Source organism: Oncorhynchus masou, chromosome 1 (genome assembly GCF_036934945.1).
Source record: "Oncorhynchus masou masou isolate Uvic2021 chromosome 1, UVic_Omas_1.1, whole genome shotgun sequence".
NCBI classification, from domain to species: domain Eukaryota; kingdom Metazoa; phylum Chordata; class Actinopteri; order Salmoniformes; family Salmonidae; genus Oncorhynchus; species Oncorhynchus masou.
The window spans coordinates 47,079,421-47,093,842 of NC_088212.1; the positions used below are offsets into that span (position 1 = coordinate 47,079,421).

The following is a 14,422-nucleotide window of genomic DNA, read 5'->3' on the forward strand; positions in this document are numbered from 1 at the left end:
GTGGGTGTGTGTGTTCCAATGTAAACGGCACAGTGGATTGTGTAGAATAGCATGCGAAAAGACGTCTGTCAAGACTATATTTAAGAAATTCAGATGATTCTTATCTCTTCAATATTCTTTGATGGGCTCTTCCCATTTGACCCAAGAAGAAGACCATGTGAGCCAGGAGACATCGAGGGTGACATGTCTTTAACAGAAAAAGCAGACAACAGAATGTCATTCTTGACGGTCTCATTCCCATAGGACATCTGGCCCTCTTGGCCTGGACATTCCCTAACTTAAGTCCTTACTGACATTTTGAACGGGACTGTTTGTGTGTGTGACTCAGTACGCTGTAATAGCGGATGTAAAACCCCATTTCCCTCCTCTCAGGTCATACATAAACCGGTCTACGTGCCAGCATAGCATGTGTTCCCTGTCTAGGTTCTGTCTCAACTGAACTATTCTGTGTGGATTGAGTCCTAATTCACAAGAATACATTACTCACAGAGCAGGTTCATTTATCAATGAGGATAATAATGGTGGTTCCTCTATATACACTGTATATATACTACAGTATCCCATACAAGCTATCCCCATATCCCATACAAGCCATCCCCATATCCCATACAAGCTCTCCCATATAAGCTATCCCATATCCCATATAAGCTATCCCATATCCCATTCAAGCTATTCCATAGTCTATATGCATTTTGTCTGGACTTGGCTTTGCTCTGATGATTCCTATGTAAGAGGGTCACCATGCTACAGTATTTCTCTTCTCTTGTTTCTTGAGACAAAGGTTTGATAACAAGCGTCTATTTGTTTCTATTAAAGGCCAGTCTGTATAACTACCTCTCCTTGACATCAATCCATTTAATTCCCTAATGACAATGACCCTATTTAGACTATGTAACAGAGAAAGACAGAAAGGGAGAAAGAGAGAAATACTAATCTACCAAGTGATTCTCTCTTGTTTTTGTCCCGTTCCTCCGTCCCCTCCACTTCCCCCCTAGGGATACGAAAAGCTTGTTTGTACCTGTGTGCAGGCATTTACCCCCAGGGGTAATGTGGGTGGAGTTGTGAGAGGTCAGGGGTCATTGAGACCCAACAAAGAGTTTACTCATTGGAGAGGGGTTTGGAACAGACAGGTGAGAGGGGCAGCTTATACTGACAGACAGGCGTCAGGGCTGAGACAGAGATTAGTCATACAGACACATTCACACACAGGCATGCACGCACACAGACACACACTCTTGCTCACATGCACATTTGTGTGTGCGTGCGTGTGCGTGTGCGTGTGTATGTGTGTGTGTAAAGGGGTGGAGAGGATGAGACCACCTACCATAGACTTTCATCTGTCTCTAACAGGAGTGACCATGATGAGAATAACGACCACAATAACACAACTTGAAAGTCTCTCTGGTTTAAACAACAAACCAGGTATGTCTGTGTGTGTTGAAAACATACTGCCTTTTATCTACAGTACAGCAGTATTTTGCCACTACATATTTGGTATTTAGTCAGGATCATTACGAGATGATAATAGGCTTCAAAATACGTTTTCCCCATATTCTCTGTACTAGATGCCCTGGAAAAAAACAGACAATCAGATGACCACAGTTGCATTAAATCATCTATCGGTGGGGAGGGGATGTATAAAAAAACTCCTTAAGCCACTGAGCCGCCCGCGTCTCACTTTCACCCCCCACAATGGCGCCATTGAGCTGCCAGAACAATGGTCCCTGTGCTCTCCTGGGCCTGGAATGGCTGGTCAGTTACACGAAGGGCCTGAATGGAGGGAGAGTTCTCAGTCTCAGGTGTCCTATGTGAACAGTCTTACTCCTACTGAGGGGAGATGATATGACTTTGACTCTCACCTGAACTGTTTAACTCTCCAGCTCCGGAGTGAAGTTTCCCCTAGCACCTAAATACAGATCTAGGATCAGCTTCCCCTCACCCAATCCTAACCTTAACCATTAGTGGGGGAAACTGACCCCAGATCAGCGTCTAGGGGACACTTCAACCTACACCAACTCTGCAGGTGGAGCAAGATGGCAACTGATTAAAAAACTGGGTTGTTTTTACCTAACTTGGTTGAATGCATTGATTGTCGCTCTGGTTAAAGAGAAAAGGATTCAAATGTCAAATATATTACCATGCAACACTGACCACATGACACGACCACAGACAAACTCCAGGGACGAGTGATATATTGCAACCAAGGGATCATATATCGCATCATAACCTTTCCTTTATAGCATAATAAAACAGAAAATATATGTAGCGTAATAATAAATCAATGGACCATCTCATAAAAACAGATAGCGTGGTATGACGGTGTGGAAGTATTTCTGATAACAGAATCAGTGATCACACTTTGAAGTGCACCAGGTAGCATCAGGCTTCACCCCTGTCCTCCCGAATCAATCACGACTAACACTCTTCAGCTACTGTCTTTACTTTGAACTTCAATGCACAGAGCAAACATGTACATTAGCATATCCTCTGTCTGATGAAGGCCTCTGCATAGACCAAAATGACCTCACTGTACGAAATGACCTCACTGTACAAAATGACCTCACTGTACGAAATGACCTCACTGTACGAAATGACCTCACTGTACGTTTTTTAAACTTGATTTATAATACATATTTATTTTTATAATACACATTTCAGGTGTAACAGGAAAAGGCAGCTTTAAGTTTTACCTCGCTCCTCTAATCAATCACAAATAAGATCCTTGAGGGACTTGACTTTGAACTTACACCAGGTAAGTTTGTTTGGATATCCTCTAATGATTTGCTTGACATGTCAACTACACTAAAGAATTAATGTATAGCATATACTTTTAGCATATTGGCTATTCTCCACAGTTCAATTGTCCCTGGGTGGAATAATATGTTTATGAAGTATACATATGAGTCATGGGATTATCCCTTCTTTGAACTGAAAATGTAAACATGCTGTAAAGAACAAATTGTTGGTGTTGAGTGCAGCAGAGAAAACTGAGAGGCTGTATCTGAAGATAGGAATGCACAGTAGTGACACACAGAGCCTGTTTTTCCTGATCATATGGCTGGTTGTTGAGAGATGAGCTCTTCGCCTCACTCCCTTCAATGTCTCAAAGTCCCTTTGTTTTTTAGAGAACGCTCAAGGAGTACAGTGTGTGTGTGTGTGTGTGTGTGTGTGCGTGTGCGCGTCTGTGCGTGCGTGTGTGTGTGTGTGTGTGTGTGTGCGTGCGTGCGTGTGCGTCTGTGTGTGTGTGTGTGTGTGTGTGTGTGTGTGTGTGTGTGTGTGTGTGTGTGTGTGTGTGTGTGTGTGTGTGTGCGTGCATGTGCGTGCTTCAGAGAAGGCTCCAGGACTTTAGTTCCCGGAGCCCTCCCCTTGACACCGCCAGAAAGCTCTTCGATCTGTGTCATTCTCAGACAGATGGAAGAGGGAAAGTGGTGGGGTGACTTCATCAAGTAAATGCACAAATGCTTCATTTGTAAATGATATCTGCGTTGGAGTGTGCCCCTGGCTATCTGTAAATTTAAAAAAATATCAAGAACATTGTGCCGTTTGGTTTGCTTACTATAAGATTGTTCTTTTAGGTATATTTAAAACCAAATACTTTTAGACTTAGTAGTATTTTACCAGGTGACTTACACTTTTACACTTTTTTTCATTTTCTATTAAAGTACAGCTACTTTATTTATACTCAAGTATAACAATTGGGTACTTTCTCCACCACTGAATATTCTATAACTACAAAATGTTTCTGAAAAACACACCTGCAAAAAGGTGAAAGGTCACAACAGACTCAAGGTAGTGGGACAGGAATGTTTCTGCAACATCCTACTATGAGGATAGGCCTACAGCTTTTTTTTTGCCACCAAGGGTTCTATTGGCGCAGGCCTGGCTCAGGGTAGAGTGGGCTTGGCCCTATTGTAAGTTTGGCTGTGGGGGTTTACAGGGATTTATCTGGTACATTCCCCACACCTCATTAACCACTGGTGATCTCTCACAGAACACCATTACACCCCATTCTTCCCTTCCTCCTCTTCCCTAACCCTCCCAGCCAGCCCCAAGAATGTAGTAGGCAGGAGGGGATAGGGAGAGAGAGAGACTGTGGCCACTGCTCCTCTGTGTGACTCAAGCCTACTCCTCTCAGTCTTCAGCTGTCCTCTCAGTCTTCAGCTGTCCTCTCAGTCTTACATTTACATTTACATTTAAGTCATTTAGCAGACGCTCTTATCCAGAGCGACTTACAAATTGGTGAATTCACCTTCTGACATCCAGTGGAACAGCCACTTTACAATAGTGCATCGTCTTCAGCTGTCCTCTCAGTCTTCAGCTGTACTCTCAGCCCTGGAGGCCAAATGACTAAAGGACCCATCAACCCATCCAACAATGCTTGGGTTGCTGAAAAGGCAGTGCGTGTGTGTACTTTAGGTGTCTACCTCTCTCTTTCTCGTTCGACTGACCTATTTCACACAAGTGTCCATATATCCATGAGTGTCTGGACCAGAGCGATCCCATGCCCTTTGTGTCAGAGCGGAACAGTCCGACCCTCCCATCCATCCACCCATTCCCCTGGCTGGAGTGAGAACTAAGCTGATTACTTATCTTAGGGAAATTGAGGCCAGCCTTTGTTGCAGTGCAGATGGGTGGCTGGGTCACCATAGTGCTCCCTGCCTCCATGCATATTTTGTCTGTTGTCTTCCGGGCTGGACTGGTGCAGCCAGCCTGTCCTGTAACCTACCCCTGTGCCGTGTGTGTGTGTTCCACCTCTTCTGCCTGCTTCGAGCATTGCCTATATTGAATGCAGATCTACACACACCCTCCCTGCTCCCCTTTCTGCTCTGGCATTATAGATAGATAGACACACTGTGTTACTGAATAAAGAGACAATTGAGATAAAGAAAGGAAGGGAAGGGCTCTGAGCGAGGCATCTACAATGAAGACAGATGAGAACGTGCCTGTTCTGTCTTGAGGAGACAGTTCTGCCTCAAGGGCATCCAGCGAGAAGAGAGTGCGTTCTAGAACACGAAACCAAGTCGTCTGATCTTATTGTGAAACCACAGTCGCCACATGGTTCTGCCTGCCTTCACCTCCAGCCATGCCCTTTCTCAATGTGTTCTTCTGCATCTAAAAGGCAGCTGCCAAGTGAAAGAAAGAACACACTTTCTGTCAGTGTCTTCTCACAAGATCATGACAAACAACGAGAGCCTCAAAGCTCCTGTGGTGTTTCAGAAAGGGATCTGGGTCGTCTGCGTTCCCTTTTGTCTGTTTTGGTGGTCTGTCTGTGTTTTGGTTGGTCTTCATGTGGTCTGTCTGTGTTTTGGTTGGTCTGCATTTTGTTTTGGTTGGTCTGCATTTGTTTTGGTAATCAGTGGCTGTGTTGGAGGAGGTGTGTTCTTCACCTCTGCTAGGCAATTAGCAATTAGTGTTAGTACTTCAGTCTCCCCTGGTTTCTCAGCGGCGCTCGTTCCAGTGGCGGTCTCGGCTGCAAAACTAATACCATCACCGAAACAAAGAAGGTTCTTCGAGGAAGGAAGGCTCAACACAACTCTCTCCCTTGAGTATCTTACCTGGTTACTTTCGGATGATCTAATTTTGCTCATTTGTAGCTTTGGCAACAATTTGTGTGTTTTCTATACCTGTTCGCGCCTCTCCCTGTAGGCCTTTACAGACACTTCCCACCACTTGGCTCCAACCCTTCTAATTCCGTGTACCCTGCGGGCACAACCCATGTGGAATTCCGGGTCTCTGGCAACGTTTGGAGCTGCCGATCTGCGGTCAAGAATGCCAAGATCATCTCAGCCCATGCTGCCCTTCAGTCCCTAGACTTTTTGTCCCTGGCGGAGACATCCACAGAAGACCGCTACGTCTGCTGTTTTCTCTTCATCTGACTACGTTTTCTGTCAAATTCTAAGAGCATGTGGTTGTCGCAGTGGTGGCACTGTGCTACTAATTTCTCCAAACTGGAGATTTTCTCTTCTCCTTCTCTCACCTGTCCATCTCCTCATTTGAATTCCGTGCTGTCACTGTCACTTGTCCACTCGAGCTTAAAATTGTTGTCACCTATCGCTCACCAGGTGTCCGTGGAGAGTTCCTCAATGATCTTGACACCTTGATAAGCTTCATACTTGTCGACATCAACACCCGATGTCAGGCTTCAATTCATGTCTTTCCAACTCTTTTTCTCCTTCCAGCTGCTTTTCACCTCACCCTTTCCCAATCCCCATCCAACTCACAAGGCAGGCAATACGCTTGACCTCATCTTTACTAAAGGCTTTTTGCCTACTAAACACACTGCAACCCCCCGCCTGGTCTCTGATCACTATTTAGTTTCCTTTTCTGTCTCCCTTTCCTCCAATCCTAGCCCCTCAGCCCCTACCCAAATGGTCATGCGCCATCGCAATCTTTGCTCTCCTCACTCCTCCCTCTCTGCGGATGACTTTCTCAACCACTTTGAAAAGAAGGTTGACGACATCCGCTCCTCATTCACTTAGACTATTGAGTCTACTGGTCCCACTCACACAGAACTACCCTACACCTCGACCTGAAATCCTGCGACTAGTGAGGTCTGGCTGTCCGACAACCTGCCCGCTCAACCCCATCCACTCCCTTCTCGAGACCATCACTGGATACCTTATCCCATTCCTCACTTCCCTCATCACCTCATCCCTGAACACTGGCTGCATCCCCTCTGACTTCAAAATGGCCCGAGACCCTCCCCTTCCCAAGAAACCAACACTTGACTTATCTGACGTAAAACTGTAGACCTGCATCCCTTTCTTTTCTTTCCAAAACAATTGAGCGTGCTGTCTCTGATCAACTCTCTCGTTATCTCCGTCAAAATAATCTTATTGACCCTAACCAGTCAGGCTTCAAGACGGGTCACTCAACTGAGACTGCTGTTCTATGTTTCACAGAGGCGAGCCACACTACCAAAGCTGACTCTCTCTCCTCTGTTCTCATTATCCTAGATCTATCTGCTGCCTTTGCAACTGTGAACCATCAGATCCTCCTCTCCTCCCTCTCAGGGTTGGGTGTCTCAGACTCTGCACACTCTTGGATTTCATCCTACCTGGCAGCCCGCTCCTACCAGGTGACGTGGAGAGGATATGTGTCTGACCCACGTACTCTCATTACTGGTGTCCCCCAGGGCTCGGTTCTAGGCCCTCTCCTCTTCTCTCTATACACTAAGTCACCCGGCTCTGTCATATCCTCACATGGTCTCTCCTATCATTGCTATGCAGATGACTACTTTTCTCCTTCCCCCTTTTGACACCCAGGTGGTGACACACATCTCTGCGTACCTGGCAGATATCTCAGTTTAGACGTCGGCCCACAACATCAAGCTCAACCCGACAAGACTGAGCTGCTCTTCCTACCGGAAAAGGCCTGCCCGCTCCATCACGGTTGACAACTCCACAGTGTGCGAAGAACCTTGGCGTGACTCTGGACAAAACCCTGTCGTTCTCTGCAAACCTCAAAGCAGTGACTCGCTTCTGCAGCATGCTCTAGAACATCCATAGAGTACAACCCTACCTCACACAGGAAGCGACACAGGTCCTACTCCAGGCCCTTGTCATCTCCTGTCTGGACTACTGCAACTCGCTGTTGGCTGGGCTCCCCGCTTGTACCATCATACCCTGCAACTTATCCATAACTCTGCAGCCCGCCTGGTTTTCAATCTTCTGAAGTTCTCCCATGTCAATCCGCTACTCCGCACACTCCACTGGTTCACTAAGGCTCTGTCTGTATCTGACAGGATTGATCAGTAAGTCATCCCACTGTGCCCTGTTATCTAGGGTCACGCCAGCTTGGCGGGCAGTGGCTCCACCTCGTTAGTTTTGTGTCCAGGCTGGTCACGTGAGGTCAATGAAATTAGGGAAGAACTCTGATTTTAGTATTCTTAAGTAGTTTGTTGTATAGGTCTGAAATAGGCATTGGTACTGTAAGAGTGTGGAACTTCATACGAGGTCAAACAGGCCTGTCAAGATCTATTATGTGACATTTGTTTACACTGGCAGTGTCAAATGACACTGGTTATAATTGGTTATATGTTAAGTTATGTATCCAGTAGGTCTCTGAGGTCCACTGGTACTGGCTTTTTAACTATCTCAAAGCCTAGGACCAAGAGGCATGGAGAGGCAGCCTTTAGTTACTATGCTCCCAGCCACTGGAATAGCCTCCCAGAGGCTACCGTTCAAAGGTTTGGGGTCACTTAGAAATGTCCTTGTTTTTGAAAGACAAGCACATTTTTTGTCCATTAAAATAACATCAACTTGATCAGAAATACAGTGTAGACATTGTTAATGTTGTAAATGACTATGGTAGCTGGAAATGGCAGATTTTTAAAAATGGATATCTACATAGGCGTACAGGGGCCATTATCAGCAACCATCACTCCTGTGTTCCAATGGCACGTTGTGTTAGCTAATCCAAGTTTATCATTTTAAAAGGCTAATTGATCATTAGAAAACCATTTTGCAATGATGTTTGCACAGCTGAAAACTGTTGTTCTGATTAAAGAAGCAATAAAACTGGCCTTCTTTAGACTCGTTGAATATCTGGAGCATCAGCATTTGTGGGTTCGATTACAGGCTCAAAATGGCCAGAAACAAAGAACTTTCTTCTGAAACTCGTCAGTCTATTCTTGTTCTGAGAAATGAAGGCTATTCCATGCGAGAAATTGCCAAGAAACTGAAGATCTTGTACAACGCTCTGTACTACTCCCTTCACAGAACAGCGCAAACGGTCTCTAACCAGAATAGAAAGAGGAGTGGGAGGCCCCGGTGCACAATTGAGCAAGAGGACAAGTACATTAGAGTGTCTAGTTTCAGAAACAGGCGCCTCACAAGTCCTCAACTGGCAGCTTCATTAAATAGTACCCGCAAAACACCAGTCTCTACATCAACAGTGACGAGGCGATTCCGGGATGCTGGCCTTCTAGGCAGAGTTGCAAAGAAAAAGCCATATCTCAAACTGGCCAAAAAAAGAAAAGATTAACATGGGAAAGATAACACAGACACTGGACAGACGAACTCTGCCTGGCCAGCACCCCGGGGTCGCCTCTTCACTGTTGACGTTGCGACTGGTATCTTAAAACACACCTTTTTAACTTTGTTTATCCTTAGGGGGATTTTTTAGACGTTGAGTTTTTATTATTATATTATTTTTTATTCGCTTATGTTTGTAAATATTTCAGTTTTTTTTTTTTTTTTTCCCTGTGAAGCACATTGTGTTGCATTCCATGTCTGGAATGTGCTGTTTAAATAATGCCTAATTTGATAATGTGGTTTAAGTTAGAAACATAAAGAATGGGAGTGTTTTCAGCCCAGAGCATTGACACACATCACAGTCGAGTCTAGTAGCACTGACTGTGTGTTCGTTCAGGTCAAGTCCAGTCTGTGATTGAGTTGACTGGTTGATGCATTAGGCCCAGTTTCTCCCTCTCGCTCCCTGTCCCTCCCATCAATCAGGTAATACCACAGCGGTTCATTCTCCCAGCCAGTGATAAAGGAAGGGAGGAGGGTGTAACGTATGTGGTGATGAGACTGTAATCCCATCTGCCCAGCCTGGAACAGACAGAGAGAGAGACAGACAGCTCTACCGGGTCTGTGCCAAGCCAGTAGAAAACATGCATAGATACAACAACACACACAGGCACACTGCTCTGCTGAGCTGACCGACAGCTAATAGAGATAGTCGGCACGCTGATATTAATGTAAACACACACACTAACACTGGGATTTTTTTTTTAAAGGATACACACACACATGCATAGACATACAGACATGTTAACATGCACACAAATACTCACAAACATGTATGTATACACACACAATTCACATGCACACACAGTAACACACCCACATACGGTAAGTAGTGAAACCCACACAGTGTGACTGACTGACTGACAGTTCATATCGAACAGACAGGCCCAGGCATAGCAGGGCTGGTGATGAGAGGCTATTAGGCACATTCTTCAGGATGATAATAGCTCAGTAAAACCCTGCTGACGACCTATAAACATTTTCAGAACTACTGTATCTATCTGTCCGAATGAGAGACCGGGAGATGAACAGATGATCATGCAAATGGTACAGGGCCTCCGGGCTTCAGGTCGGCCAGGGTGTAATACAGGAACACAGGGCGTTGACTCCATGAGTCAACACACAAAAGCATGCACACACACAGAAAAAGACACACACACACACACACACACACATACACACAGCCACTTACTCTGACAGGTGGAGATGTCACAGTATCTCCAGTAGATTCCTTCTTCGTGGTCAGCGATGTAACACCACGGCTGGACGTCACCATCAGGGTTCCTGGAAGGAGGGATGAAGAGAGAGACGGGAGAAGGAGGGGAAATAAGGGGGAGAAAATAGAAATAAAAAGAGGTTATCGACCAAAAAACTGGACACTGAATATTGCGGGAGAGACGATTTTGAGATGGTGTCTGTCTGTGGTGCAAATGATCATCTCCCTACTGCAACACCCCCACTAGGCGCTAGCTAGTCGCTTTGCTCTGTTTGTTATGTTAGCCTGTCCTCAGTGGCCTGACCATGCATGTCCAGCAGACCCCGGCCTAGACAGTGGGCTCTCAGACAGGCAGACAGTGGCCTAAAGGAACGTTGGGGTCTTTGTTCTGGTTGAGACAGAGAACTGTCCTGGGGCGAGAATGGAGCAGGGTCTTTTGTCTGAAGGGGCCACGGTCATTTGAACCGCCACTCTGCACTTTTAACCCTTCAAACCTGACAGCCTGGCCCCTTTTGGCCCCAGGTGGCACTTTGGCTGTTTTGGTTTCACTGACGGGAAGGGAGGGAGAACATACACACATCCAGACAGGGCCTTTGAGCAACTGTTAGTTTCTGTGAACTGTCTATACTGTCTGTGTGCTTTGTTCAATTAATTTTACTACTTCACTTACCCTTTATAATGGGTTTAATGGAGAGTTTGAAAAGGGTTTATAAGAAGGTTATAAACTGTTAATTACATAATAAATAGCTACATAGACACCATTTGGAGCACATATCCCAGTGTGTGGAATAGGCTTGGGTGGTATCCAGATTGTTATACCTTCGTACCGACCTTGCGCCATAACAGGATATTTGGTAATACCGTCAGTGAACACAAGGGGTGCTATTTTCAAACCCCACTGATCCTCTGTAATCCGAACGTTAGCAAAGCTAACAAGTACATCTCAAATCCCATAGAGAATGCTAACTAAATGCTAACTAAATGCTAACGAGCACATTGCCAACATTTTATGCAGTGTCTGTACAGGACAGATGTCCCAGCTTATAAAGTTATATAAGTGACTCCAAAATGCTACTCACAGTTTGCTGCACACACAAAACAAATATTACACAGCAAGGCTCTTGATCCAGGAGGGGATTCTCTGCTGTTACCAAACGAAGCTAGATTTTGGAAGAAGCTAACCACTTAGCTAGATAGCTAATTAGCTACTAAATTAGAAAAATAAATGCACAACAGCACGGCATTTAGCACATTTTAGAAATGTTACTTAATAGATATAAGATACCTTGCAAATGCTGCACAACAGTGAGTGACTCACAAGACTCCAGTCTCTCGCTGTTGTGTGCTGGTAAACAAACACCAAGTGCCTGGGGACTACCGGTAAGTTGTATAATTAAAAATGATGTGACAGGTGAAATGGAGAACGCAATCTTCGTTATCTCTTAGCGTATTGCACAAGTTGACTGCAGATATTTAACTTAAGTAGCTACAAATATTCAAATGTATAAAATGAACGTCAACAAAATTGTTTCAACGATATTGACGGTAATGAAAAACCATCCCGTGGCTATTTCCAGATACCCAGGTATACAGTATATACTGTACGGTATACCACCAAAGCCTAGTATGGAGCCTTTTTTTCAATAAGGTGCACAGGGCAACAACAAAAAACATCCTAGGTTAATTGAGGAAGGATCTTCTTTAGGAGCATTACTGTTGTCCTTTCCTCAGCTCTGACTGTAATTGCCTGGGACCTATTCTCTTCTTTTCTATTCTCTTTTGACGTTCTTCATTGTAAAAAAGCCCGGGGCCTCAGCTATCCCATTTCAGCCCTATTGTGGGGGGAATTCTGAAGGGCGTTTCCATTCCTTTTCTTCTCCTATCAAAAACACTTTCCAGGGTCTCTTCCTCTCCTTTCACAGGGTAGAAAAGGGGTTTTTGAGCAAGATGCCGTTTTAGGAACAGTGAATTGTTCTTGTTCGTAAGGGGAAGCTTTAACCTAGGGATGGGGATGAAGTCGAGTTATGTACTGTGGACATTTGGATCTTTTTTCCCTCCGTTAGGAGAAAACAATCCCTCTCTTCCTCCTAACCGTGGACTCGTCTCCCAAATGGCAGCCTATTCTCTATATAGTGCGTTACTTTTGACCTGGTTCAAAAGTAGTTCACTATGTAGGTAATAAGGAGCCATTTAGCACTCTACCAGGCTATGCAGCCATATTCTTTCTCGTATCTCATACCCTAAATATGAAACACTGGAATTGTTTTCATTTCCATTATTTCCATGTAAATCTAGTGTAAAGTGCAGCCTGCCACACACACAAGAAACACAGTACTTGTTTTCCACTCGGATTGGGATACTCTCGTCCAGGGTTGTGAAACTCATTCCATGGAGGGCCTAGTGTCGGCAGGTGTTTAGTTTCCCCTTTCAATTAAGCCAAAGACAACCAAGTGTGGGGAGTTCCTTACTAATTAGTGACCTGAATTCATCAATCAAGTACAAGGGAGGAGCGAAAACCCACAGACACTCGACCCTGCGTGGAACGAGTGTGACACCTGTGCTCTAGCCTGACCTTCTCCATTATCTCTATGGTAATACACCCAGTCTCTGGAGCTGTTGGGGCTGACACCTGTTTGTCTGGTGGGAGGGGATACTATCATGACGGTAAAGATAGGGGAGGCTAGGTTCAAATCTCTAGGGAACAAACACACGCTACACGCAAATGTACAAATGCACATGCACGCAACTAGAAACACGCACACATAAGCGCGCACACACACACACAAACACACTACTCTACACCAATGCACTCACACAAACACAGATTGGACCTGTCAAACTGCTCTATTTGATATGAGGTTATCCATCACTTATAGTCAATAATCTAATTAACCTAATCACAGCCTCAGGAGGGCATCATCCTGAACACACACACACACACACACACACACACACACACACACACACACACACACACACACACACACACACACACACACACACACACACACACACACACACACACACACACACACACACACACACACACACACAACCGGTAGCTTTGATCAACAAACAATCCGTTTTCTGTCCCTGTCTCTGACCCTGAGCCCCCTGTGATGGAGGGAGGGAGGGGGTGGAGGTGAGGAGAGGAGAGGTGTGAATGACTGGGTAAACCCACATGAAAGAGGAGAGGCATTATCCCCAACCTCGAGGTGTGGAGGAGAGAGGGAACATGGAGAATGGAGAGGACAGGTGGAGAATGGGCTGTGGTAGGGAGAGAGAATCCATCATTTTAACCTGTTAGTACAGAGAAAGACCGCTGCCTAAGTGGAGATGCCCTGCCTCTGATATAGTAGCTCTAGGGGGCGTATGGATATGGTGTGTGTATGTTTTGTGTGTGTGTGTGTAGTGTGGTGTAGTGTGGGGGGGCTTGCAGGAGTGTGGGGGGGGGGGGGGTGTACTGTGTTTGTGTCTGTGTTTAACTCCTCTGTTTTAGCTAGCTGCTAGGCGGTGTTTTAACTGGGCAGTGTGGCTTACATCTGAGAACAGAGAAAAACAGCTGTTCCCCGCTGGCCGCTGTTCAAAAGACTTTTCTTTAATAACCATTTTCCAAGTAACCCTAATCATAAAATGTATGATAAACGTAAAAATATCTGGCACGGCGTAGCCATAAAAAGCTCTGAATCGTCAACATCAGAGAGGAGAAAAACCTGCAGTGCTGAGCAGCACAGAGCTGGGCTGGAAATAACATGCTTTTCTGTGTGAGGCGGTCGGTCTGCTCACCCAGGACTCATGCTATTAGCAAGCCACTAGCCTGCGGTTCAGAGCTGGGTTCAAACACTATTTGAAATCATTTCCAATACTGGGCTTGTTTGAGCTTGCATGTTGCAATGGAACCAATAGAAGGGTCCCACAGCTGCAAACCCCACACATCTGGGACTCAGACGAAAGCAAATGCTGAAGTATTTGAAATTGTATTAGCGTAGTATTTGGCCACGCACTGAAGCCACAGAGAAAATATGATAGCTGAAAACCCCTTCGGAAAATGACTGTGTAACTGCTGAAGAGGGTTTGAGAGGCTTGTTAGGTTTAGGTTTTGAGGTCAGGAGAGGATCAGAGGCTGACTGTCAATTTCCCTCAAGAGCACAGAGAGAGAGAGAGAGAGAGAGAG

General features: G+C 45.3%; 1 protein-coding gene across 2 annotated transcripts in view; it reads right to left on the reverse strand.

Annotated features, from left to right (window-relative positions):
* The window catches only part of LOC135545496 (kremen protein 1-like), a 103,742-nt gene that overhangs the window by 36,716 nt on the left and 52,604 nt on the right, over nucleotides 1-14,422 (reverse strand). For both annotated transcript variants that reach the window (XM_064973141.1, XM_064973133.1), the window contains exon 3: nucleotides 10,225-10,316. In XM_064973141.1, the coding sequence (XP_064829213.1) occupies nucleotides 10,225-10,316 (92 nt within the window). The remainder of the gene's footprint in view (nucleotides 1-10,224; nucleotides 10,317-14,422) is intronic.